Raw genomic sequence first — 27,819 nt, 5'->3', positions numbered from 1 at the left:
GGAAGGAAAGGGAAGAGAAAATGAGAATGAGATGACATGTGGGTCCCGCGTAAGGCCCCATGTTTTTTAATTATTTTTTTTGGTTAAACTGACACATGAGCTCCACGATTTTTATCGAATTGAATTGCCACGTAATCGTCATGCAAATGTCATATGGGACAAAGACCTAATCAAAGGAGCCATCTCAGCTAAAACCGTAAACAATACTGTCGATGGACCTCATTTACACATGTTTTAAAAGTTAATGGGATTTGCGTAATATTGTTCAAAGTACGATTTAAAAACTAAAATAAAAGAGGAGGACCTCGAGCTAACATTTCCGGGGCATTTAACTATTTGCCACTTTTAAATTTAGTATTTAACTATTTGCCACCCCTATCTCGATGAAATGTGGATCCACATGTGTCTATGACATGTGGGTCTAGTGGCAAATAGTTAATTGCCACATCTAAAAGTGGCAAGTAGTTAAATATCTCAACATTTTCCTCATCTAAGGGTGTGTTTAGTTATTTGGGTGTAAAATTTTTGGAGTATACGGACACACATTTAAAATATTAAATATAGACTAATAACAAAACAAATTACAAATTCCGCCTGTAAACTGCGAGACGAATTTATTAAGCCTAATTAATCTATCATTAGCAAATGTTTACTGTAGCATCACATTGTCAAATCATGACGTAATTAGGCTCAAAAGATTCGTCTCGCGATTTACATGCAAACCGTGCAATTGGTTTTTTTCCCACATTTAATACCCCATATATATATATATCAAAATATTTGATGTGACGTTTTTGGCCTAAATTTTTTCTATCTATGTGTTTAGTTCCACTAAAATTGAAAGTTTAGTTGAAATTGAAACGATGTGACGGAAAAGTTGAAAATTTGTATATAGAAAAATTTTAATGTGATAAAAAAGTTGAAAGTTTGAAAAAAAAGTTTGGAAGTAAACTCGCCTAAACAACACAGTCCCAGTTTCACAGTCTGCCTACATTCTCCAGTCTCCACTTCCCACCTAAGCGGAGAAGCGCGGCGAACCGAAACCCTGTGATGGCGCACCCGCACCCGCGGCCGCTGGAAGACGACGACCTCCTCGCCGAGATACTTCTCCGCCTCCCGCCGCGGCCCTCCTCCCTCCCGCGCGCCGCCGCCGTCTGCGCGCGCTGGCGCCGCCTCGTCACCGCCGACCCCGCCTTCCTCCGCCGCTTCCGCGCCCGCCACCGCCGCGGCGCGCCCCTCCTCGGCTTCTTCCACAGCCACCGGGTGAGCCCCTCCTTCGTCTCCACCATGGATCGGGGACCGCGTCCCCGCGGCCGTGGGCGCCGGCGGGCGCTTCTCGCTGCGGTTCGACGACTTCCGCTGCAGGATCCTCGGCTGCCGCGACGGCCTCGTCCTCGCCGTCAACCCAGTGATGCCGCGGCGGCGCGGCTGCTTCCTCGTGTGGGACCCCGTCTCCGGCGACCAGCGCCGCGTTGCCTTCCCGCCGGAGTGCGACCAGGGACAGACCGAGGTGCGGAACGGCGCGGTGTTTCGCCTTCCCGGCGGCGGCGGCGGATTCCGATTCCAGATCGTTCTGGTGGGCACCCGCCATCAGTACGAAGCCATCGGTTGCATCTACTCGTCGGAGACCGGCAAATGGGGGGATCTCATCGCAACACCCCTCCCACACAATTTGACTAGGATATCCCTGGCTGTTCCCGGTGTTCGGATTGGGGATTCCCTCTACTGGTTGATTTCGGGGATTCCGGGTGGAATCCTCGAGTTCGATCTGAACGAGCAGAGGCTAGCTGTGATTGATGATGTGCCAATGGCTGTGAGTGATGGATACCGACGATTTTGTGTCGTGCCGGCAGCGGATGGCGGCCTCGGCTTCGTCTTCATGTCGGATTTGGGCTCACAATTTTGGAGGAGGAAGAATGATTGGGATGATGATGTCTCTGAGTCTGGATGGGTGCTGGAGAAAACAGTTCAATTGGGCGAGCTTCTATCCTTGAGTCCAACAGAGCGCAACGGCTCCCCAATCGTAATGGGGTTTCCTGAGGACTATAATGTGATTTTCCTAAAGACAATTAATGGTCTCTTCATGGTCCATCTTGAGTCTATGGAGTTCAAGAGAATTTTGAAAGACTGTGCTGCCCTTTTCATTTATCCATTTGCAAGTGTTTACACTGCAGGTAATGGCATGATTTACATTTCATAGTTGGTTGATGTTTGCCTTTCATATCCTTGAGTACTAGAGTAGCAATTTGGACTTCTAATTATTTTGTCGATGTATGCATGAATATCCTCGATTGCTAAAGTAGCAATGTAAACTAGGGTAGTATCACTCTCTTGTTTTGCTGCTTGATGAACTCTTCAATATATTTTGATGTTTTTCTTTTTGTTATTGTTGTTTCTGTAGCAGTTGAAGTATATATACAGATTGAAAATATGAGTACAGCATTTCTTTTTGGTACTGATAGAACTTAATTATTTTGATCTCTATGAAAGTCAAGTTCAAGCCAACCGAAATGCAAATGTGTACTCAAGTGGCTCATTTTAGTGCTTAAATAGTGCCATTTCACTGAATACCTTTATCTTTACTGATCTTGCTAATAATCTGAAAACCATAATAACACCTTGGTTTGGTCTTTTTATGAAACAACAGTTCGTTATGTCATTGGCAAAAAAGTCGCGCTGCAAGTTGTGAGTCCAACTGTACGGGATAGTAGATAAATAAATAAACTAAGTTCTTTTTTCATTTTCAAACTAAATCTCATTCTCATAGTTGCCCCCTAATATTTAATTGTTTTCTCCATGAATCTGAGTCTTTTTTTTACCTTTAAACGTTTGTAGGCATGAGCATTGGTGATGGACATGATGAAGATGGACACTCTCCAGCTATGCTAGTTTATAATCCCCTTAACCCCACATTTTCCATTGCACATCTTCTATTTTGTCCTTATCAAATAAATCCTCTATACCCATTTGTGGCTAGATTGGGCCATGGGCTAGTTGTCAGGGGTTTATCGGTCACATTAATATTTTAATATAGAAACTGGTTTTTCTTGGTAACTATCTGCTACTCCATTGTGCAAATATTCGTGAGTGCAGGGAGTAACAATACCTGAACATGACTTCAAATTTCAAACACACCTTTATTTGTACAACCTTGTGGCTATGGCATTTTACATTTCTGTTTTTTTTTTGTATTTATTATTATGCATAAACCACCTAGCTAGCAAAGTACCAACTGGTGTAGTACTCGAAGATAATGCCTCTTCAATCATATGCTATTACTGATCTTAGCAGTTGCAATTACTGTATTTTTTTGAATTTATTCTAGTGTTTTCAGCAGTTTCCTTGAATATTTCTACAGCATATTTTTCTCTTTTCTCAGTTACATGTGTGATTGATCATTAGCCTCTGCTACTCTGGTATAGTTTTCCTGGTCCAAAAAATATGCTGTGACAGTCTACTTGAGGTTAATTAGTTTCTTTTTTCTTCTTGGGAAAATTTCATCTATACCACAAAGATTTCACCAGCACCAAATAATACCACAAGATTCTTGCACCTCCACTCAATACCACATTGCAGCAATGTCTCTTCCAAAAATGATACAGATTTCAATGGATGTTACCCAATCTTGGACAAACTAATTTGTCCCCGTTACTAGTGTTTGAGAAGATTACTGAGCTACCCTATGAAGTGTGAACTAGATTGGGAGTTCTCCAATCTCCATCGTGGCCGCAGCAGCAGCATGATACAGAAGTTGTATTTGGTACCAGCTAGTGGAGCTCATCATCCAGAACCTTGCTCAGGCATGTGAACTGATGAAGCAGTTCGAGTTGGCGGGTGTCTCATCATGGCCTCCAGGCCGCTCGGACTCGAAGCGACCCCGCCACGACAGAGCAAAGAAGACCCCTCCACGGCTATTGTGCTCTGCAGCGAGGCCACAACGGTGGATTAGAAAACGGCAGCACAAACACCAGTGGTGGAGGAAAAAAGTGCCTCCACATGGCCGACCCAGGGGGTCCTGCCCGGGCGCAACGCCGCAGCAGCAAAACAGAAATGCCCCTCCACGCATACTGGACTGGTGGTGATCTCCTGCCCGGACGTGATGCCATGGCGGACGGAGCAGAGACACGGATGATATGGTGGAGGCCCCATATTGTTGAAGAGAGGGAAAGGATGTGAGATGCAAGGGTAATTTTGTCTGCTTACTAACTCAATTGGTTCTCTGTCAAATTCCTGGTATTTTTGAAAGGTGAAAGAATCTTGTGGTATTATTTGGTGCCAATAAAATCTGTAGTATAGATTAAATTTTCCCCCTTTTATCACAGACGAACGCTTAAGATTACATATTTCCCACATGATCAAAATGACACAGCTAGGCTCATCGTTGTAAAATACTTCCATCATGAATTACTGTTGTAATTCTTCTGATATTATGATAAAAAAGAGTGATCAAAGTTTTGTTTTGGTATTGCACAATGCCAAAGAAATGAACTTAGGATGGACAGAAGTAACTACGAATTGGTGAATAGAGAAATGTTTTGAAATGATGAATCTGAATAAGGTAGACAGTTACTCCTAGATGAAATAGAGGGAGACTGAGATGTTGAAGTACACATTAGGAAAACTGAGTGCATCTGTGCATGAGCTTGATAGATCCTAATCTCTTATAGACGACTCTTTCCTTGAGACTTGTATTTTCTTTTGATCAATTCCAACTTGTTAACTACTAGTGGCTAGTTCTACCATGAAACACAAAGAGTATATTACAGGTGATTTAATGAGCTATATTTTCGCTTAGTTGACGTACTGAATGGATAATGTTAGTTCCTACTGAAAATCTGTTTAAATATGCCAGTACATGATAAGCTTACCTCATTTACTCTATTCTATTCACACCCCCCCCCCCCCTTTTTTTTTTATTAAAAATACAATGGCGAGATGATTTCATCTTGGAAGTGTAGGTAAGTTTCACAATGGAGCTAAAATTACTGTTTTAACCATTCTAGAATTTATGAGATACAACTTTTGGCCTTTCTGTTGTTACAACCAATTGGTCTGACTGATAAGGTTGATCCCGGCAGGAATCCAGAGTTATCTTCTGGTTGTGGAGATGCGGAAACTACTGGTGTAGGTTCTTCCATATTGTTTTCTGCGGCTTATGATATGGTCTGTACGGAACTTGACCCTCCATTTAGCATGCACTGGTCAGCAGCGAGGTGACCAGTAGGAACAATTATCCTTTGCTCTCATATGGTTGTATTATGAGATTCTGAGGCAAGCTTACTGTTAACAGTTTGATGGTCTCGTTATTAACTGTACGCATGTAATATTTCTTGCACATTCATTGCGTCTTTCCAGTATGGTTCTCATGCAATCTCAGTTTCATTTTCCCAAAATTTGATTTTTTGGTGCTGTTGTTTTTGTCCTGAATAGTGAACCTAGTATCGAGTCCTGATCGAATAGACCATGCCGGTGATAATACCTCAAATTTCTTGCATCGCCACTTCACCAGTCCTTTTGTTTTTCCATTTCCTTGCAGGAGTACTTCCGGACTAATGCATTATGTTACTGTTATAATGTATTATGATACTGTTATTAAGGTTTAGCTTTCCGTTGGAATCTGAAATTAATCCTAGGCACTAGTGGTATAACGATTTTTGCAAAAACCAAGAGAAATTTGATAGAATTTGGACAGATTTCAAAAAAAATAAATAAATTCAAATGCTCTAGTTCTATAGAGGGTATATCGAAAACTGATTGGTTTCAACTTGCTTTTGATCGAAAGGGTCAAAATTCTGATCACACGATACCTACAACTTGCATTGTATTAATTTACTTCAGTACTACTACTTCCTCCGTTTCACAATATAAGTCATTATAGCATTTCCCACATTCATATTGATATATGTATATATATGTATATATATATATGTATATATATGTATATATATATATATGTATATATATGTATATATATATATATGTCTAGATTCATTGACATTGATAGGAATATGGAAAATGCTAGAATGACTTACATTATGAAACGGAGAGAATACTTACGTTTCATATTATAAGTTGTTTTTTACTTTTTGTCTAAGTTAAACTTTTTTAGGATTGATTAAATTTATAAAAAAATATAGCAATATTTTTAACACAAAACAAACAAACTATCAAAATATTGGATGTAATGAAACTAATTTAATACTGTAAGTGTTTGCTTTATTTTTCTATAAATTTGATTAAACTTTAATAAGTTTGATTTATAAAGATCAAAGCAATTTGTAGTATGAAATGGAGGGAGTACCTAATTAATCACGTGATTGATAGTTACAACTTGCATTGTATTAGGCCCCCTCCAATATGAGCAAATCATGTGTTGTCAGCAGGCTTTGGCCTTGGGCCGTAGCCCGTACACCGTAGCATATGTGCTTGCAACAGTTAGGTATTGGATTGATTAAAAACAAATTGCTATTAACAACTGTATTGGATTGATTAATGGGGCTACCTTCAGTGCTAGTCCTACCTTTTGTCAATAGTGCTAGTCTGCGTACCGATTAGCATCGTGCGTGTTGCGGTCCTAAAATGATTTTGTTAAGTTCGTTTTAACTTTTTTAAGTCAAACTTCGTTAGGTTTGACCATCTTTATAGAAAAATTAACATTTACAACATCTAATTAGTTTCGTTAAATGCAACACCGAATATATTTTGGTAGTATGTTTTTTTTTTGTTAAAAATGTTACTATATTTTTTTTATAAACTTGATTAAACTTATGGCAGTTTGACTAGAAAAAAGTCAAAATGACTTATAATGTGAAACAGAGAGTATATATCCAAGTTTTATGCATGTATGTAGGCATATCCATTTCAATTTCTAATTAGTTTAATGCATTTTGTTAGTTTTAATTCAGTTCTAATGAAATTAATACCATTTATTCTTTCGTACTCGAGTTAACAATAATTATTGATCTAGCCGGTAAACGTTTGGCTGAATTTAACTAAGATATGTAATTAATTTTCTACATTTATTTGTAAAACTATGCAGGATTACAAATCACCCAAGTTCTGCAGAAATCGGCTTCAGAAGTTCGGTAACAATCCTGTATCTTTCCGATTTCATATATTTTGATCAATATACTGATGTTCGATATTTGCCGATTTACTTTCCTCATTTAATTATCCAATTCGTTTTCATGAGGAAATATTGTCTGATCGACCTTCTAGTCGATCATCGTCTACTTAGCTTGAAGTGCTTCATATATGTTTGCGGGTTTCTTGTTCAACTTAGTTCATCTAGCTAAGTCTGGGTGTTCTTTGCTCAAGAGCTAAATATTAGTATAAGTCGTAGATGTGGTGCCTAGATCTTGTATTAGGAAGAAAGACATGTTAAGCAAAATGGAGGACGTAGTCGATCAAGTGATAACAGGCCCGTTCGTCCTTCAAAGGTGGCCAAATTAACCCTATCTATATTGGTGTGCATTGGTGCATTGGCAGAAAGGTGTTCATCCTTTGTGATGAATTACTCCTGCACTCGAAGTAATTAGTCGTATAAATAGCCTTTGCTTTGCGAAGACTATATTTAGCTTTTGATCAATATCTCTTGAACTAGATAGGTGTAGTCCTTTTTATCTGAGTTCATAATTCCTTTATCTTTATCGGCTAACCCTCGTGTTTGGTTAGTAGATTATTCTCCTTAGATGATATATTTTAATTAATAGTGCATCCTTTGGGATAAATATGATGCCCCATCATACTCCGAGGTAAAGTGTAATTTCTTGCGCTTGCGAAACCTTATTTGTGAGGGCATAAAAAATACTAACACTGGTGCATCACATGACTTAGTCCTATACATTACTAGTCATTTTTTGTTTTGAAATGACCAAACATGTTTCCTTTGATTGGATAATATTAATACAACTCCTTTCAAGAATTAATTGGGCCCATCTTAATCTATCCAAATAATGGTAAATGATCATATGCAAAGACAAAATAACCTCAAGGTTTGTCATAACCATTGGATCAACAGAGCAAACAACTCATATATGTAAGTGTACCTTAAAAAGGTTCAAGCGTACAACTTCATCCACCATTTTTTCATTTTGGGGGCAAAGTACACAGATGCAGCAACATTTTACTTAGGTGAGGTTAATGACATTGGCCTACTTGTTTCTGAAGTTTTATCAAGTTTTTTTTTGTATATCCCTCTCAATCAATGCTAGCACTTTCAACATTTAAATCTTCAGTGTTGCCATGATGTGCTCACTCCGTGGCATTCAAATGTTGTCTAAGGAATGAACATGGTATGTAATTTGTTTCCTCATATATAGGATAAATTATGTGAATATAGCCACATCCGCAACAATCCATAATAGAATACGCATGGCTTGAAGTAGGTAAAGTAAGAAATATGTCACCTTTATTTAATGTTGATATAGAATAGAATCACCACCAAGAATCATACTTGTGTTTTATTTTGCTATATGCCAGTACTAGTTCTCAGTTACATTACTTTGAAGTCTCACTTTCGGACTCATTCGAGAATCCTGGGTAGTATTGTTGTTGAAATCTAGGAGTGAAGGCACCGTGCTCTTCTCCCCTATTGTTCTTGATGCTTCGGGCTTGCTCCCGTGAGATGCGGTAAGCATTAGCGACCACATCAACTGGTAAGGCGCGGAATACTGAGTTTTTTCCTGCAAGGTGGCTGACGAAGGCGTTAGCGTTTGTCTTGATTGCAATATATTGGCATCCTTCACGCTCTGCTTTCTTCAAGACAGCATAATGTTGTGGAATGATCAATAGTAGTCCAGGGCGAAGGACACCATCGAACACAGTCTTTCCAAAGTTACTAACGACTTGAACTCGAGATTGCCCTTGAATCATATAGACCAAACTATGAGCATTGACGTTCCAGAATGGTGAGAGAATAGCATTCTGTAGAAATCAATAGACATAATATCATATAAACCGTAAATCAGATTTTTTACAAAAAATAAAGTGAAGAAAATTATGCTATAATAAATACCTGGTATAGGTTTACTCTGGTAGCACTCATTTGGATGAGGTTAAGGATGGGAAACTTTTGGCTGTTGACACTTGAAATCCTTCCAGCACGTGGGTTGTATGAATCAGCACGACTAGGATTTTCAATGTTTACTCTTGCCTTGATTGTGCAGAAGTTCTCCTCCAATCCGTTCCATCGGGAAGATGTTTGTTGTTGTTCACTATATTGAACTTCTTGGTATTGAGCTTGTGCTTGTTCTTGTTGTTGTGTCAAAGTCGGTTTCAACAATTGAAGGCCATTTTTCACATGTACGATCTCTCCTCTCAGATCATTTTGGCTCTGCAGCCTCTTTGCTGCTACTGTGTTGATGCCTAAAGCCTCACTTAGTAGCTCAGTACCAAATCCGTTGAATATGTTTTGGCTAGAGTGTTGCTCAATTGAGCTACCATATACTTGTTGAACCCTATTGTTGTTACCAGCTAATAGGAACTCCTGAAATTTTTATCAATGAAAAACTTAATATTTTAAATATGAATTTAATGTGAAAACATATTAAAAACATAAAACAACCACAACTTCAGTGGGAATATTTGTTTAAAAAGTTACCTTTTGCCTTGGTTCAAGTTGATTTGCACTGTTGTTTATGTCATAAACATATATGGCAACAACCGATGCATCACCATCATTGTAGAACCAATGTGCAACACCAGCTGGGAGTGCAACAACATCTCCTTGTCTAAATTGATGGATCTTTTGATGCTCATCCCTAAACTTTTGGCTTTGACTTTGGCCTTGAGACGAAAATTGTTGGAATTGTTTCTGATAAGTCGCTGGGCAACCGGGGAAGGTTAAACCCATAGAACCCCTCCCTGAAAATTATATTGTTCATATCGAGTGCATAAAACATGAAAATATAGTCTTTTGACCATGGAGATCATAACTCCTAGTATCATTGATAGAGTTTTCTAGTATATTTACTATTATACGAACCTTGAATGATGTAGACCAGGCCAGGAGTATTGCTATATCGAGGTACCAAAAGGCCTTGAGGTTGAATGACACGTCGGATGACAAAAGTACCTGTGCATTGGAATAATTCATTCTTCTCATCGAAGTACTCAGTCACCCCAGCTTCTGACCTTACTTTTCGAAGTGGCTCAAATGCTTGTAGTCTATCAAACCTACACTCCCTAAAACTTCCTTGCCGAGGACTATGCCATGGGTTTGTGCTTGGATTAAATAGTTGGGCCATAGAACCCTGGCATAATAGCATAGCACAAAAGTATATAGAAAAACGAGAGAAAATGGTAGTTGCCATAGCTATTAGCAGTTGCTAATGGAAACTTAAGCTAATTGATGTGAGTTGAAAGACCGATCAAGCTAGTTTATATAGCAATGAAAAGGCAACTTGGGATACATGGTAATAGTGTTTGTTGCAAGTATAGACAATATGTGACTTGTAGTGTTAAAACAATACTTAACAAAAAAGCAATTTTGCAAGATTGAACTACATATCATGACTCAGCCATGACACATTTCTTATGCTTTTGGAGCAAAACAAATGGAGTTTGTTAAGAAATTTCTGTCCATACTTTTAGTATGTGTCTTGCCCTTGTGATTATTTTTTATGTCACCATAAAGTTCTTATACTTGATAAGATCTTTATGATGATACAATTGTAAAGTATGTTGTCATTTTTGCGTGGCCAACTATCCTTGATAAGTTAGGTGTTTCTATAAAACAACAAATAAATTTGTATGTTTGTTGTCATCTTTACTTGGCACAATACAATTGACAAGTAACCTGTATTTTTTGATTGACATACTAGTAACTTTGTTGTCATGTAAAATAAACCAGTCAATGAAACATATTCAATAAGGAATTTTCCATGTAATAAGCCCTTTTGCAGTTTACTAACTATCAAACTTGCATATCAGATCCTTCTTAATACTATTTTAAAACAATTAATTTGGATATTTTTACACATCTGGAAACATTCAAATTTGTTGTGTTGATCTATTGCAATTTGCTCTTTAATATTCTTATATAAACATAACCCTTTAGCATAAGAAAAACATAAACCTTCAACTAGAATTAATGATTTAAAGACTTGATGAAATAATCACATTGTCATAAGTCAATTATCATGACCTCCATATTTACATATTTGGTTTGGACGCTCTTGTTGCGTATATTAAAAATTGAATGGTTTAATTGAGGTTTTCAATAGAAAAGATCAAAATTGCGATCGAGAAAACGTTTACGAACAGATTGGAATTTAGATTTGTTTAAGCTAGCTTGCTACTAGGTATCCATTACTCATACTCGGACTATTATACATACTTAGACTATTGTGGTAGGATATGGTAAAGATAGATTATGAGTGAAGTACACACTCACAACTTATGCGGGTGTGTCATCTAGATCCCTAAATTCTTAAAATGTATTTTCAATGTAACCCACATGTTAGCCACATAGAAAAAAAATAAAAATGTCTTTTCCCCTCTTAGGAAGAGAGGAGAAAAGATAAAAAAATAAAAAAATAGTATTAATGTAGAGAGGAGAAAAAATGTGTATTAATTTTATTTTTTTTCTATGTGACTAACACGTACACGAAGGCGCCACCATGGCATGTCATATCAGCGCATGGAGTGAGTTGGAGCCTATATTTTGAGAGTTTGGGATGTAAAAAATGCATTTTAAGAGTTTAGTAACCTACATGACACATCCGCACAAGTTCCTATGCATTTCACTCATAAATTAGTTATTTGAGTTTCTGGTATGGGGATGGTAATATTCTTTTCATCCATACCCATTCGATATAAGCAAAATCCATATCTAATATTTATAAATTCACATTCGCTTTATAAAAAGTTACCAAATTTGGCTTGAGATGATTTATTATATAGAAGGGAAACTTTATACAACTTGTGGGGCCATACATGTCTTCTCCTGTCCACTAAATATCCATATCCCTTTTTTGGTATAACATAATCCAATCCAATTTTGAAATAGATACTACATGTGAAATTGGATATCCATATTTCAGGCCTATTAGGTAGAGCTCTAACTCTCAAATCCTAGCTCTAAACTCTAACTCTAGTAGGAGTTGAAAGTGGCCCTGAAAGTGTTTGGCTAGTTTTGCCGGCTGCCAAAATCCTGAAAGAGAGGATAGAGGGGAGGGGGGGGGGGGGGGAGAGAGAGATGGACAATACTACCCTTGTGGTTTTTGCTGCTTGCTTCCATGAATGATTAATAGTTTTTCTTTTGAGTAAAAAAATAACATATATGTAGTAATATAAATGTTTAGTATTAATAACTAGTAGCATTGTCATCGAATGATAGAGCAAAAGACCTGAAACTATGGTATATGTCCATCATTCTAAAATATGACCGGCTAGATTATCATGAAATACTTTGTCTTATCCCATCCTAAAAGTATTGGTCTCTTGTAAAATGTTAATCCAATGAGTAAAATACATACACGGGTGGAGAAACCATCTTTGGTCGGTCGACCAGATTTCACAATAGTCCCAATTGTATTAAAAACCGGGACTAAAAACATCTTGTCCCAGTTTAAAAGCTCCAGGGTACTTTTCAATCTTTAGTACCGGTTGGTGTTACCAACCGGGAAAAAAGATCGACGCGGAGATCGAAGAGGCGTGCGCGATCAGATCGAGGCCATCTCCTCCTCTCCTCAACCTTATCTCCTCTCTCCTTTAACTCCTCTCCTCAACCTTATCTCTATTCCTCTCCTTCTCCTCTTCTCCTCTCTACTGCAGCGGCAGCCTGGCGGCCGGTGCGAGGACGGCGGGGCGCGGAGGGCCGGCCGGCGTAGCGGTGGCTGGCGGCCTCGTGGCGGCGCGGGGTGCGGAGGGCCGGCCGGCGCGGCGGCGGCGCGGCGAGGTGACGGCATGCGGCGGCGTTTTTTTTTTTGAGAACTTGTGATTCGGATACGAGATTGTTGTGTGATGTATTTGATTTGTGTGTGATGTGAATATGTGATGAATTTTGTAAAAGTTGTGATGTAATTTTTTTTAAGATTTTGTGATGTATTTGAGATGATCGATTTGTGGATTTGGAGGCAATTTGAGGATGATTGATTTGGGATTTTGGGGACGGGATAGGGTGAAATCTATATATTAAAAACAATGAAGAAAAGAAAAGAACAAAGAAGCAACCGGATCTAGCCTCTTTAGTCCTGGTTGATAATGCTAACCGGGACTAAAAATGCTTTATCTTTAGTCCCGGCTGGTGTTACCAACCGGGACTAAAAATAGATTTTTACTCCCGGTTATTTCACCCGGGACTAAAGATCTCGTAGTCCCGGATTTCTAACCGGGACTATATAGGGGTTACGAACAGGGAGTAAAAACCACTTCTCCACCAGTGATAGAGGGTCATTCAAATTGTTTAGGTGATCATACAAGTCACTCTACTTTTAAAATGTATATTTTTATCACTAATGTGAGTTAAGTGAGTCATATGCTCATCTAACTTTCCACTTGGCCATACCTTACACGTGGCATGTCATCTAGGTTTGAAAATTTTACTTCTGGAAATGAGCAGACCTACCAATATAATTGAGAGGAACAAAATTATGGAAAAAAAAGAAAGATGGTTGGGTTTGATGGCAAACGAGAGAGGACTGAGAACTAGAACTCGTCAAAACATGCACAAGTGAAATGATTTGGTTCCACTAATTTCATTTGTTGTCAATTGGTAGTGTTTTGAGAAAGAAAATAAAATACACAGAGGTTTTTATGTACGTTTCTAGATGCAACTTTTTCAATTCTTGGTAGTATGCCATGTGTACAAGGTATACTCGTCTGGATGGACAAATCACTCACTTAATTCATATTAGTGATCCAAATATGTATTTTAAACGTAGAGTGACATATATAACACATCTAAACAAGTTGGATGATGCTCCATGCATTTTACTCTAATACAAATCACAATATCAGTGCAGCTGCTAAATGTAAAATCAGAACACATATAATCACTTGGGAAACCAACATGCTGTTCAACCTGATTCATGAACTGAATTTACAACAATTTTCAATAATAATGTTCAGATAATTTTCAATGACTTTCCAAGAGATTCACGATAACCTCTTTGAAAACCAGCAGAATACACTGGAGCAGAAAAAACACAAAGGTTCGGACTATTGTTCTAGCAAGACCATTTTAATTTGTGTAATCGACTATTATAAGGATGCACAAATTCTCATGCAGTTTGTGCTGCTTGGCCATTTGTTCAATCTTGATAAAACTGGTAAAACTGAAGGCAATCTTGATAAATATTGCAGTACACCAGCTACTAACCTGCAAATGTAATGGTATAAGCTTTGCTGACAATCTTTACCATGACTCACTTGATTAGCAAACCCGATTAAACATTCTTTGCTTACAAGAAACTTCAAACAAGGTGCTGACACGTGGAACAGAGAAAAATGCTGCAGCTAACTATGCACCTATGCTCTTTCCTGCTTACTGCTTACTGCTTACTGTTCCTCATTGCACTTCCAAGGTCTGTGATATTAACTGAGAAGATATGGATCCTTCCGGTGATTTAAACAATACTGCTACTACAATAGGCTGACACATCAGAAAAATTGAAAAAATAAAAACTAGAAAAATATAATAAAATAAAACATATCAGATTGTGGTCAAAAAGAAAAAAAGGACCAAGACTTTCTTAAAAGAATCAATAATTCAATATTGTCTAGATCCTAAAGGCTTCTGAGCATGTATAAATAAAAATAAATAAATACATAACACAACTAAAACTATTTAAAAAAACAGTGCGGTGATGCACCAACACTAGTGGCACTTCTTACGATCGACGGTACCATGCAAAATTTGGCTAATCAATTGTGGTAAAATTTGAAAAATCAAAAGCTCCCAGACAAAATTTCCTAATTTATGAAATCTATACACAATTTTTTCACTAAACATCCATTTAATTTTTTAATACCATTTTCACAAACATGAATTAATAGCAATGTTAGATAACCCATACGTAACACAATAAAAGCCTGGCACTTAGTATATATGACAATTATTATACTTCAATTCTAAACCTTTGACACACACATAATCAAAGAGCCCATTAAAGGATTATTTTCAACTAAATTAATATTATAGATATTTTACAATAATTAAATTAATTATGTACAAGACTTAAAAAATATTTCTGATATAAAGAGTTTTCCATAATCTACATGGGTTATAAATTTTGGAGGCCCACCAACTAGCGGGCTGATTTGCTAGTCGAGTACTGTTTTCCTTCTCCAGAAGCTACTGGACTTGTTCAATCAAACAAAATGCTCAAGGTCACAAGTGCTTAAATCAGAAATTTCATACCCCCCCCCCCCCAAAAAAAAAAAATTTCCCAGATATGAAAATTGGCCATTTTATCATTGCACAATAGCATCAAATCAACAAAAATAGACGGTCATTCCCCTATAAATGAGCCAGATTTGAAGTCAATATGTGGGGAATTTTAGGGTTTGGGGAAAAAAATACCTCCGGTCATGATCCACCACCTTGCACCACTGTGCTCGTCCTCAGCCTACTCCGTCGCCATTTACAGCCTCCGCCAGCATGCAATGCCCCTACCTGCAGCCCTTTGCTAGTCGTTGGGATTGGGAGAACACGGGGGAAGAGATTGGGAGGGATGGTGCCGCCTCCCTGCGCCGTCTGCCCGGCCGCCCGATAGCAGGGGTAGTGTAGTGGCAATTTGCATGTAATTTCAACGAAAACCAATGGGTAGCAGTGTCATTGGGTTGGGAGTGGAGCATTGGAGTTACCTTTTCCCCGATGCATCACCATAGTTCAATTTTCAAAGTGCTCTAACCCACTCTGTTCCACTTTTGGTCGGATGTGGACTGTTTGGTTGAGCGACAGTTACAAAAAGGTGGAGCTAGGAGCTAGAGTCATGCCAAACATGCCTTAAAATGCCTTAAAATCCCCAGAGTCCCAGCCAGTAGACCGGTAATCTTCTGTCAAGTCCAAACTAATCACACTCTGCTAGGACTTGCCACGTTAGCAAAGGCAGCAAATAAAAAAACCTCACCCTCATCGCCATGTGAGCGGAGATGCCACACTTGGCCTGCAGAGCTTCTTGTTGCAGTTCCAGAATCCTTTGTTACCGAGACAGCCAAATTGTCGTTGTCAATCAGTTGCGACGCAACTTCGTGGTATTCAAGCTATGCGACCGTCTAAAAATTAGGGGCCTCAAAATTTATGTGTTTCAATTTAAACCAATATGTTCCAATATATTTAGGATCTTTAGATTCAATTCTTTCAAATTTAACTCTTTCTACTTCACTGAATCGGCTAGAACGGGTTATTTTCTTCTCAACTCCGACAAACGTTTGATGGTACTCTTAAATGCATTAAAGAACCGTATTTCATGATGACGATTCGAACGCGTGTTCTAAGCAATAAGGATTTCATTTTTCTATTTAGTAAGAAAACCTGAATTGTTGCAACGATTCTTCTTCTACGTAGCCAGAATACCATTACATATGTACATGGGAGCGTATCCTATGCACACAGGCCCTCGCGTGTACACACCATGTACACCAACTAAAAATTATCACAAAAAATTCTAGGAAAATTCATATATGTACTTTCAATAGTATTACATCTATGTGCAAAGTCGCATCTTCAAATTCATTCTACATAGAGAATAACAAAAAAGATAAAATTCTGACAAAATTGCAACCTTAAAACTGTCAGATTTTTTGTTTTTTTTCGTTACGGCTAAAATATAATGAATTTGATGTTAAGATTTTAACCCCTAGGTGTAATACAATTGAAAGTATGTGTATGATTTTTTCTAGATTTTTTTGTGACATTTTTTAGTTGGTGTGCACGTGTGTACACGTGAGGGCATGTGTGTATAGGATATGTTGTCTATGTACATAGCTAGGTGAGACTGTTGACATAACTCTTGTCATTGGTCGCGTACAATTCTTGCTTGTTTTAATAGCAAGACATAGCTAAAGAAAGGAGTATCAGATTGATGCTAGCTTTTCTTGTATAGTTGGAAGGCAATGCATAGCAAGAAAAAATCAGTAATAATAGAGGCATGTCCCAATGTATTATAAATAATATATAGCTCTGATTTATTATGCAACTAATATTTTTTTTAAAAAAAGATAATGACTCATTTTATATTTTGTTGCACAGGGCTCCAAAATTGTTAGGGACAACTCTGGTGAGTGCTGCGTGGCCTTCACCTCCCGGAGACCAGAGCTGGATCAGATGCACGAAGTGTTGGGATATGCATAGGCTACGATAGCATAAATCAAAATTTTCTATCGCGTAAACCAGGAACCATACAAGTATTAGATCATAGATCGTTACCACTCGACGCGCTGCGCAGCGGAAGAAGGCGCTAAGAAGTCGAAGGAATTCTCGCAAAGTAGCGCGCGTCGATGTAGAGGAAGTAGTCGATCGCACCGACTCGACCTTCTCGTCCTCGTGCGTTCTCCTCGCCGTATTCCCACGCCGATCAGCACCGCAAACCAGCGGCGCCTCTACCGGTATCCACACGTACAGGGATGGAACGCCACGCGCAGATGTGCTAGCACCCGCGCGCGTCTAGGGTTTTGCTCGGGGAGGGGAGTGATGGCTAGGGTTTCTCACGTGATGCAATACCTCCACCGGTCACACCCCTCACGAATATATAGGATCCATCACTCGGGCCTCCAAGGCCCGTAGGACTCCTATTCAGATCCCTATCCGAATTAAGCTCATATTGGATCTCCATCCAATCCCCTTATTCCAGCCCATTAAATGTACGACCCTGTAGGTTCATGTACACTCGGCTGTAACCCGAAAACTCCTATTCGGTCCACGCGTCAACAGCGGCCCCTAGCAGAACATATTGACCTACCGGGCATACATAAAGATCATATCAGTTGAACCTCTAGTGTATACTTGTATGAACCCCTTTGCCTCACGATATCGATTAAGCTCAAGGTTAGATATGTGCCATCCTCTAATAACTCAATCATTCACTCGAACCTGTTGCTAGATTATATAACTTGTGATTGACTCCTCAATCACCTTTGGCATGGCCATGCACTTTCATAATATACAACATCAAGGGGCCCAGAGATATCTCTTCATAGGAGGGGCAAATCCCATCTCGATTATTCATATCCCACTACATGTTTCATATCATACCCGAAAACTACTTTTATAACTACCCAATTACGGAGTAGTGTTTAGCAGTCCCTAAGTAAGCTACTACACATGTTGGGAACCATGATAATCTTAGGTCTAAGGATTCAACATCAACACTAAATGAGATCACTGATGACACAACACATATGGCTCTTGCAATGTCTCATGTTGGGTCTATGCAACAACATGTTCACCAACATGTGTCCACATTATTAATTTGGTATCTCTATACCATGATCCATGAGAGATGATCAGCAATTAATACATGTGTTGATCATCTAAACATATTTGTTCCACATATGATATTTGATCAGGGATCCTTTAGAAATAGCAACACACAACATAAAGAGTCTTATGAAAGAATCACATATTCATTAACCAATAATGAGTTATCTATTTCAAGTAACAAAGTCGGATAAATATGTAAACATAGTATGTGATACAATCATCTCTATGATTGCCTCTAGGGCATATCACTAACACGAAGTGGTGCATAACTATGGATTATTCCCCTTCCAGTTCCAGATTTTGGGCACCAATAAGAAACAATGCCTTTGGTTGCGTTTACTCGTTGGAGGGGCTAGCAAATGGGGCATTCTCATCTATCTCAACACTTCAACGGTCCATCCGTCTATACTGATTTGCTTTATTGGTTTTGGGTGGCATATCCTTCGATGGACTTAATTTGATCTGAACTAGCAAAGGCTAGCTGTAATTTTTTTAGATAATGGATTAAACTGGCCTCTACATCCAAACGGATGTACACAGCCAAAAAGGCTATCTGTAATTGAGTTGCCGATGAGTGGTAGTATGGACTTCGATCTGAACTAGCAAAGGCTAGCTATAAGTTTTTTTAGATAATGGATTAAACCAGCCTCTACATCCAAACGGATGTAGACAGCCAAAAAGGCTAGCTGTAATTGAGTTGCCGATGAGTGGTAGTGATAAAGGCCATCGATGATTTTGTGTCATGCGGCCGGTAGATTACGTTGCCGCTGGCACGAACACGTACTAGCCAGTTGATAGAAATATGATGCCTTATTAGCATCAGGTCTGTCAAGAAAATTCACAAAAGAAAGGATATATATTATCATATGCCCCACCGGTATGCATAAACAAAGGTAATGAACCCAATTTTCTTAATACAACAAAGAGTGATTCCTTTTGCAGAATAACACTGCATATAAAACATTGGTAAGATTCAATTCACCCAGATGAGCTAGTGGACAAAATGTTATAGCTATGCGCATATTGTCCTGGTCTAGACAAATAAATTGAGGTACAACTACGCAGTTGAAAGGAAGCACGGGAAATATAGATCATGAACCCTTCAAGCGTGCGCGCTCTATTCTAAGTAGGTTTCAACTCAGTATTATTAGTCACACAGATAAGTTAAAGCACTGAAACGAGTGTTTTACAAATTTATGTTTTAGGTTGCACCCACCAGTGCAATTTACTAATCTTTCTAAACCTTGTTTTAGAGAAAGGCCCAACATACTGCTAATAGGAGCGAAGATTCACTTGATGGCATAAAAATGAAGCCACTCCCAACTCCATGAAAAATATACATGATCATATTCACTGAAATGTACAAATTGTGTACATGTCACTTCTTGAAAACAAGAATGGATATATTCATATCATCGACTTTATCTCTCTCCATAATATGACACAGAATTTATTAATTATTTTTACAATATACCATTGGGCTGGATACTTTTTTAGATGTACCAGATCGACAATTGACTGACCCTTTGAAGTTTTGGAAAAATATGATTTTTTTTTGTGTAGCCTCCTTAAACAATATAGAAATTTGTGTGTATGTTTCAATATTTTCTCTATGTTTTTTATTTCAAAAACTATTTTTTATGAACCATATGAAAAAGGGAATCACTTACATAAAAGATGGCCTAAGCATAAAATATCTTCTGTAGCATATGGAAGATGATTTGCATAATAAAATATTAACACAAAAGTATTCTATTAGCATATAGAAGATAAATTATATTTTCAAAAATATCAATACATGGAAAAAAATCTGATTATATAATATCGATAAAGGAGATATTAATGCATCTGATTATATTTAAGTCACTACAGCACTAGAAAGCGACTTTTAAAAGATTGCCTAAAATTACTAGTCGAGATAGAAGCTAGCCACCGCCTCGCCAGTCTTCTCAAGTTGATCCATGAGCTTTTCCCTCTCCTCCTCAGCCACACCCTCGTGGACCTCCTTGTTGAGGTCCAGCTCTGGATGCTTGGACGAGATACAAGCAAGGGTGTGGCAGGCTCCAGTCTTGAGGGCGATGCGGGTGTCCCAGTCAGCTTTCTGGATGATGTCAGCAGGGACCTTCTCCATCTCGCCAACTAGCTCGCCAATGGACGCTAGTAGCGAGACATCATCGAAGTGCGGTGGCGGCTGCACCCCACGACCAAGTTGCTTCGCCACCTCATTGAAGGCAAAGAAGTTCTCCTTCAGCCCGGCATAAAGGGCCTCCCTTTTGCTCTTCTCCTCCGCTAGGGCCTTCTGACCCTCTTGGTGCATTTCCGAATTCTCTTTAATGAGAAGGCGCAGGCTTTCGTTGTTGGTGTTCGCCGTGGCCAACTCCTCCTTGAGTTTGCTTAACTTCTCGTTGGTAGCAGTGAGCTCGGCGATGAGCCGGTTGACTTCTGTGCTGGCTGCCTTAGCTGAAAGGAGTACCTCTTGGCAAGCACTAGCTAGATGGTTGAACGCCGTTCCTGGAGGCGGCAAGACAACTGCAGCAACGGAGGGGAGGGGGGCTGTGGAGGGGGAGACGATGATGTGGGTGGCTGGTTGGGAGCTAGCCTCGTCATGTTTCCCCATGTTCTGATTGGAGATGGTAGGGGCGGCCCTACAAAGAGTCAGTTTGATCCAGTCAAAAAAAAAGAGTCAGTTTGAATCAACCGACAATGTTATAAAAGGCTAATATAAGAGTGACCGAGGAATGAGCTGCTTACTTGGCCTTGCTCTTCGACATAAATCTCATTGGTTTGAGCCTTCCACTAGTGGGGGCATTATCCGGTGAGGAGGTCTGTGAAAGAACAATACTACACAAGTCAGAAAAATCTTTATTTTCTACTAATCTTATCCTCCCGAGGACTTCATAGTAGAGGACAAGTACTTACCAAGGAATGGGTGCCCTTTGTCAGGACACCACCCGTGGGGTCCACTCCGAAGCCCCATTTCCTCTTCTTGGATCCAACGGTACCACTAGACCCAGGTTGAGAGGCCATGTTAGCCACCTTCTCGGCGGTAGAGGACCCTATCTCCATCTCCACCACGTCTTTTGTGGCCGCGACTTCCTGGTGGTCAACAAGTGCCTTAATGGCATTGGTCAGGGGCAACTCTTGTAAGCGCTCGCATTACGTCCCTATGACATCGATTAGATGAAAGGGTGATGGGTTCTGAATACCTACATTTACAATCCCATCCCTGACAGCTTGGGGCAGGTCGCACAACGAGGTCGGGATGTCTCTAGCCATGCTTGGCTTGTCTATCACCACCTTCTTGGTGCTGCTCTTCACCATGTCCTCGGGAAGATCTAAACATTTACAAATTGAAGTTAGTCTTGTACTTCAGTAGAATACAATGTAGAGACTGAGTGAGGATAAATGATTATATTCCGCAAGGACATCCAAGTGGGGTCTTTATCACACGTATACTCATACACATGGTGCTCGCTTGCCTAGAGCCCATGAATTTGACGATGCGTGAAGTCACAAACAATGTCATATGTTGTCAGACCACGTCTCCTAAGCTCTCAAATCTTATTAACAAAGATGTTGAGAGATTTGGAATAGGTGGGAGTAAAAGGTCTATGTGTTTCGCGTTTGGGTTTGGTGGTCAGGATAGGGAGGTGGCTGGAAGTGGTGTCAGTGGATAGATAATACCAACATTGTATTCATCCTTTTCTAGAGGTTTATTGGGTCATCTCTATGTACTATTCTTTCAGGCCATCTCGAAGTCGAACACCACAGTTGCCTATGATTTTTGACTTCTCCATGAACTTGAGTTCATAGAAGTACCTAAATAAATCTCCAAAAGGGTGCACTACTAAATATGCTTCACACAAATGTGTAAGATGCTTAGGAATGCGATGGAATTGGGTTTGGAATGAAGAAGATGGATGTCGTAGAATTCAAGAAGCACCGAGAGAAATTTAGATGGGGAGCTAAACAACTGTAACGAGAGAAGGATGCAAATGTTAAATTTCTCTAAGATTAGGAGCGGGTTCGGTACCTTACCACCTAATACTTCATCATCCCTTACCCATGGATTGCTCCCTCCACCTACAGCTCCTTGAGTGCCGCTTGGTCCATGGTCAATTCTCCAAGATACATTGATGATGATCGGGGAAGGAATGGAAATTTGTGGTAGAAACTAGTGCTTTTGGGTCCTGGAAGGTTGAACGCGAAGAGCGCAAAGAGCAACTGAAGCAAATAGGTTCTAAATGAATCTCACCGCTGGAATATAAAGCTAGGGCTGATGGTTAGCATTTTGAGGAAAGTGGTCCGAAATTCCCAGGGAACCAATAGAGCATTCCTATTTGGTAGTTAAGATTCTGACCTCTGTCCAGATTTAAAATCCGATCATGTCGTGGCATATTGCCCAGATAAAAGGACCAAGTAGTTGACCTTGACGTAATCCTACGTTTTCCAATTGCAGTTTACTTTCTTGACAAAATGGTTTCTTGAGCAAAAGGGCAACGGTGATGTCGTATGTATATTTGCAGAGGTCGGGGGCTACCATCAATGTTATAGGTATGTGATATCCCATATACCTGCACTTACCATGACCAGGAATACTGCATACCTATTCTTATATGGAAAGTTATCCCTAAATATTTATTGAGATAGAAATAAGGAAAATCCTTGTTCACCTAAGGAAGAATTGTGTAGTTCGATACAGGGATAACAGGGTCTTGTATGCCCCTATCCTAATTGGAACCCGTGCATAAATAGGGTCTCCTATGAGGGAAGGGCATCGAATCATAAACCATAGACACCAAGCCTCATCAATTTTACGCCAGGAGGAAGCCCTTCAACTAACCACCAACTACAACCCGCCACTTTGCATGTCGAGATTTGTTTGGTAGGCTAGATGAGCTAGCTTACTTCCCATTTGTACACACTGTGATGCACCCCAAATCAGTACATATAAACTGGAGTAGGACTATTACCTACCTTGAGGGCCTGAACCAGTATAAAAATCCTTGTCCCATGCTCTCTTATTCCACTCTCGCGTATTCCTTGGTATCAGTCGTACCTTACGTCCCTTAAATACCGCGGTCGGGTATAACCCGTCAACAATGATCCCTCCTCTTTGGTCATTTTGACTCTGCGGCCTCTTTGCTGCTACTGTGTTGATGCCTAAAGCCTCACTTAGTTGCTCAACACCGATTCTGTTGAATATATTTTGCCTAGGGTGTTGCTCAATTGAGCTACCATATACTTGTTGAACTCTATTGTTGTTAGCAGCTAATAAGAATTCCTGAAACTTTTATCAATGAAAAGCTGGATGTTTTAAGTATGGATTGCAATGCGAGAACATATGAAAAACATAAACCAACCACAACTTCTATGGAAATATTAGTTAAAAAGATACCTTTTGCCTTGGTTCAACCTGATTAGCACGGTTGTTTATGTCATAAACATATATGGTAACAACAGGTGCATCACCATCATTGTAGAACCAATGTGCAACACCAGCTGGGAGTGGAATAATATCTCCTTGTCTAAATTGATAGATCTTTTGGTGCTCGTCCCTAAACTTTTGGCTTTCACTTTGCCATTGAGGCGAAAATTGTTGGAATTGTTGTTGGTAAGTTGCTGGGCAACCGAGGAAAGTTAAGCCCATAGTACCTCTCCCTACAAATTAAAATGTTCACATTAGGTGCATAAAAACATCAAAACATATTCTTTCGACCATGGAAGTCATAAGTGCTAGAATGCCAGCTGCATTGATAGAATTTTTTATTGTATTTATCATCATACAAACCTTGGATGATGTAGACCATGCTGAGAGTGTTGGTGTATCGAGGTACCAAAAGACCTTGAGGCTGAATGATACGTCGGATGACAAATGTACCAGTGTGCTGGAATAATTCATTCCTCTCATCAACATACTCAGTCACACCACCTTCTGATCTCACTTTCTGAAGTGACTCAAATGCTTGTAATCTATCAAATCTATACTCACTAAAACTTCCTTGATGAGGACTATGCCATGGGTTTGTTCTTGGATAAAATAGTTGGGCCATAGAATCATGGACCAAGAGAAGTACACAAAAGCATATAGAAAACTGAGAGGAAACAGTAGTTGCCATAGCTTTCTGTATATGCTAATGGAAACTTAAGCTAATTGATGTGAGTTCAATGATAGATCAAGCTAGTGTATATAGCAAAGAAAAGGCATATTGGGATTTAGGTGATAGAGTTTGTTGCATGTATAGACAATATCTGACTTGTATTGCTAAAATAGTACATAGGGTATTGCAACTTTGCAAGTTGACCTGTACATTTCATGACTCAGCCATGACACACTCCTTGTGCTTTTGAAGAAATACAAATAAAGTTTGTTAACATGTCTATCCATACTCCTAATGTATGTCTTTGCATTGTGAGTATATTTGTTTTTACCCCATAAAGTTCTTATACTTGATAAGATGAGTCTAACTTTGAGATAACAAACTTGTAAGCATGTTGTCATTTTTGCGTGGCCAACTATACTTGATAAGTTAGGTGTTCTTCAAAATAACAAATATGTAGGTTTCTTGTCATCTTTACATGGCACACTACAGTTGATAAGTAACTTTTGTGAGATAACATATTTGTAACTTTGTTTTCATGTAATCAATGAAACATATTGGTGTAAGTAATTTTGCCGCATAACATGCCTTTCATAGTGTCGACGGGGATACCCGTAGACCGGATATAGAGGGTATTGGGGTCCGTCGGTACGAGGATCTACGTAGTACGACATCAAGCAGACAAAAGACAAGGATTATACTGGTTTAGGCCCCTTAGCAGGTAATAGCCCTAATCCAGTTGGTATGGGATTATATGATGGAAACCACAGATTACAAAGGGAATAACAGAACTCGATGATATCGACGAGACCGTAGTCGAGTTGGTCCGACTAGATCTCCCGGCGACTTGGCTCCTGTAGGCTCCGGCTTGGTAGGCTGTGGTGGGTGTGTTGGCGGTGAGATTCGATGCCTTAGGTCCTGCCCAGGGGTCCCTTTTATACCGTGGGTCAGTTGATCTCCAAGTAGAACTCGGAGATATTGGACCCCTCACAATATGGTAAAGACCCAGTCTTGCCCCAGTCTTGCCCGAGTAGGACTCGTTCTATCCGTAGATTCCGTTACTATCATAGGATAGATTTCCTTAATGTATACGGAAACTATTCGTACACGCGCGGGTATACTGTATCGGTACCCATCGTGTCGACGTTTGATGTCACGATTCCGGTATTTGCATGGTATGGGGATCGTTGGTACCAGGATATATGCGAGACTTAGGTAAAAGAGACAGAGACGAGGATTTTTATACATGGTCGGGCCCCTGAATTGTCAGGTAATAACCCTACATCCTGTTGGCCGAAGCCGGTGTTGCTCTTTATTCATCTGGATCACACAAATACAACATTTGGGATAACATATCTGGTTGTCGCCGACTTGATGGCTAGATAACCAACTCGTAGTCGACGACAGGGTAGTCTTCTTCCTCGAGCACGAACTCGTCGAGATCAAAGATAGTGCTTGACCCCTCTTGCCGGCCCCCGCAGGTACCCCCGATAGGGTTTGTCTAAGCTAATCTTTGATGTTGATATTTGGCGGCGTGTTGGCTTGTATGTTGATCTTGTGTCTTGATCTATTGTTCCGTGTCCCCTCTCCTCCTAGGGGGCCTTGTATTTATACCCATAGGTGTCCCCTTGTCCAAGTAGAACTAGGAAAACCAATATGGATATAATCCAAGTAGTCCTTGTCGTTTCTATGTAGAACTCTATTCATCCTTCCTTATGCGGAACTCCTCCTATATCCGAAGATTGTTTCCGTATAAGACATGGTATGTGGTGGGTCCTGTCGAGATTTAGTCAACTACTATTAGGTATGTGGTATCCATAACCCTGACACATCTTATATTCAAGGATAGAGGGTACACCTTACCCGTAACCCTAACACATAGTTCAATTATTGTGTAACTTGCCAATCAAATATATTTTTAACTATTTTGAAACAATTCTTCTGGATAGTTTTACACATCTCTCATAACTTTCAGATTTGTTGTTTTTTACTGGATAACTTTCAGATTTGTTGTCGATCTATTGCAGTTTGGTCTATATAAACATAACTCTTCTTCTATAATTAATTACTTAAAGTTTCTTGAAGAGATAATAGAACATAATATTCAGATTTTTATAAAAAGTCAGATAGTCTCTCTCCTTAAGCTCTTACTCCATCCGTCTCATAATATAAGAGATTTTGACATTTTGCTTACACTGTTTAACCAGTCGTCTTATTCAAAAAAAATTGTGCAAATATAAAAAACGAAAAGTTGTGCTTAAAATACTTTGGATAATAAAGTAAGTAAAAAAATAATAACTCCAAATTTTTTTTAATAAGACGAATGGTCAAACAGTACAAGTAAAATGTCAAAATCCCTTATATCAGGGACAACAGAGGGAGTAATAAATAGGAGGTGCTATACCACGGTTTCATGTTCCGAAACAGTATGGTACCGGGTAGTGAGATAGGTATCTGGTATGATAATTGCCAAACCAAATTTGGTACTAACCAGCTGGATTGCCTGATAAGGTTGAAATTGATGCAAGTATATAGAGTAATTTTTTCAGGTTGAAGTGATGTGAAAATGACTAGTACACACTCTAGAATTCAGAGCTGTGTTTCGTTTGATGAGATGCAACTATGCAAATATGGCTGATGGCTCGTTGGTGTCTGTTGTCCCGTTATCAAATCCCAGGTCAGATGATACCTGAATTTCAGTTCGTTGTATAAGGTACTAGTGATGTTCTATCATATCTAAGGTTGGTTTATTTCGTGGCGATGGAGATAGATGACATGGTTCCAAAATGATGTTGATGTTCCTCTCCCAAAAAGAAATAAAACGATGATGTTGTTGAGTACTCCGTAGGTATGAAACATAGCTGATCTAAAATTCCAAATCGGGACGAACACTTGGGTTCACAGCGATTTGAAGAAAGGAGTATTCTGGCGTGCACACAGCATTCCATCGAACAGTTGGCATGCATGCAAGATGGTCACCATGGTTTGGTTGTGGTCTTTGTGGCAACACCTCAGTAGCAATGCAAAAGAATTGGGCTGAATCAAATTTGTTTCAATTTCCATTTCCATTTCATCTGTTCTACGCTCCTACTGCTACAAAACTCTAGCAGCAATTGCTGCCAATCTGAATCGACGAATTGCTTCGTGCCGCTATCTGAACTCCTTCCTGAGCGAACGCCTCGCCGGCAACGCCGCCGCAGCCGCAACCGGCTCCTCCCGCGACCGCGCCGCCGCCGCCGCCGCCGTCACGGAGCTCGCAGCCGGTGGAGCAGGCGGCCGCGCGGCGACGTA

At 39.6% G+C, this 27,819-nt stretch overlaps 3 protein-coding genes and 1 pseudogene across 3 annotated transcripts; 1 reads left to right on the top strand and 3 right to left on the bottom strand.

The window, feature by feature from the left end:
• The first annotated feature begins 1,008 nt into the window (after positions 1–1,008).
• Positions 1,009–5,861, top strand: LOC127761160 (uncharacterized; annotated as a pseudogene).
• Positions 5,862–8,499: 2,638 nt separating this feature from the next.
• LOC127763818 (glutelin type-B 2) lies at positions 8,500–10,313 on the bottom strand. The gene is made up of 4 exons (XM_052288612.1): positions 9,986–10,313; positions 9,602–9,864; positions 9,017–9,487; positions 8,500–8,925 (listed from the first exon to the last, which is right to left on the bottom strand). The coding sequence occupies exons 1-4, from the start codon at positions 10,311–10,313 to the stop codon at positions 8,500–8,502; spliced, it is 1,488 nt and encodes a 495-aa protein (XP_052144572.1).
• A 10,023-nt stretch (positions 10,314–20,336) lies between these two features.
• LOC127762007 (uncharacterized) lies at positions 20,337–21,748 on the bottom strand. Its single transcript, XM_052286348.1, has 4 exons — positions 21,638–21,748; positions 21,347–21,541; positions 21,179–21,252; positions 20,337–21,072 (listed from the first exon to the last, which is right to left on the bottom strand). The coding sequence occupies exons 1-4, from the start codon at positions 21,746–21,748 to the stop codon at positions 20,337–20,339; spliced, it is 1,116 nt and encodes a 371-aa protein (XP_052142308.1).
• Positions 21,749–23,396: 1,648 nt separating this feature from the next.
• LOC127761904 (glutelin type-B 2-like) lies at positions 23,397–24,546 on the bottom strand. The gene is made up of 3 exons (XM_052286234.1): positions 24,219–24,546; positions 23,826–24,088; positions 23,397–23,711 (listed from the first exon to the last, which is right to left on the bottom strand). Exons 1-3 carry the CDS (start codon positions 24,544–24,546, stop codon positions 23,397–23,399), a joined length of 906 nt encoding a protein of 301 aa, XP_052142194.1.
• Between the last annotated feature and the right edge of the window lie 3,273 nt (positions 24,547–27,819).

Source organism: Oryza glaberrima, chromosome 2 (genome assembly GCF_000147395.1).
Source record: "Oryza glaberrima chromosome 2, OglaRS2, whole genome shotgun sequence".
NCBI lineage: Eukaryota > Viridiplantae > Streptophyta > Magnoliopsida > Poales > Poaceae > Oryza > Oryza glaberrima.
The sequence above is the reverse complement of the archived record's forward strand: the minus strand, read 5'-3'. Positions and strand labels throughout refer to the sequence as shown.

What these genes read in the sequence shown, in the direction of transcription:
- LOC127762007 (XM_052286348.1), bottom strand. Translation starts at nt 21,748, where the DNA reads ATGGTGAAGAGCAGCACCAAGAAGGTGGTGATAGACAAGCCAAGCATG. An exon ending in CAAAGGGCACCCATTCCTTG is followed by an intron (nt 21,253 to 21,346) that starts GTAAGTACTTGT and finishes GTTCTTTCACAG; the next exon opens with ACCTCCTCACCGGATAATGC. An exon ending in ATGTCGAAGAGCAAGGCCAA is followed by an intron (nt 21,073 to 21,178) that starts GTAAGCAGCTCA and finishes GACTCTTTGTAG; the next exon opens with GGCCGCCCCTACCATCTCCA.
- LOC127763818 (XM_052288612.1), bottom strand. Translation starts at nt 10,313, where the DNA reads ATGGCAACTACCATTTTCTCTCGTTTTTCTATATACTTTTGTGCTATG. An exon ending in CCTGGTCTACATCATTCAAG is followed by an intron (nt 9,865 to 9,985) that starts GTTCGTATAATA and finishes TATAATTTTCAG; the next exon opens with GGAGGGGTTCTATGGGTTTA. An exon ending in CCAGAGTAAACCTATACCAG is followed by an intron (nt 8,926 to 9,016) that starts GTATTTATTATA and finishes TGATTTCTACAG; the next exon opens with AATGCTATTCTCTCACCATT.
- LOC127761904 (XM_052286234.1), bottom strand. Translation starts at nt 24,546, where the DNA reads ATGGCAACTACTGTTTCCTCTCAGTTTTCTATATGCTTTTGTGTACTT. An exon ending in CATGGTCTACATCATCCAAG is followed by an intron (nt 24,089 to 24,218) that starts GTTTGTATGATG and finishes TTTAATTTGTAG; the next exon opens with GGAGAGGTACTATGGGCTTA. An exon ending in AGGTTGAACCAAGGCAAAAG is followed by an intron (nt 23,712 to 23,825) that starts GTATCTTTTTAA and finishes TAAAAGTTTCAG; the next exon opens with GAATTCTTATTAGCTGCTAA.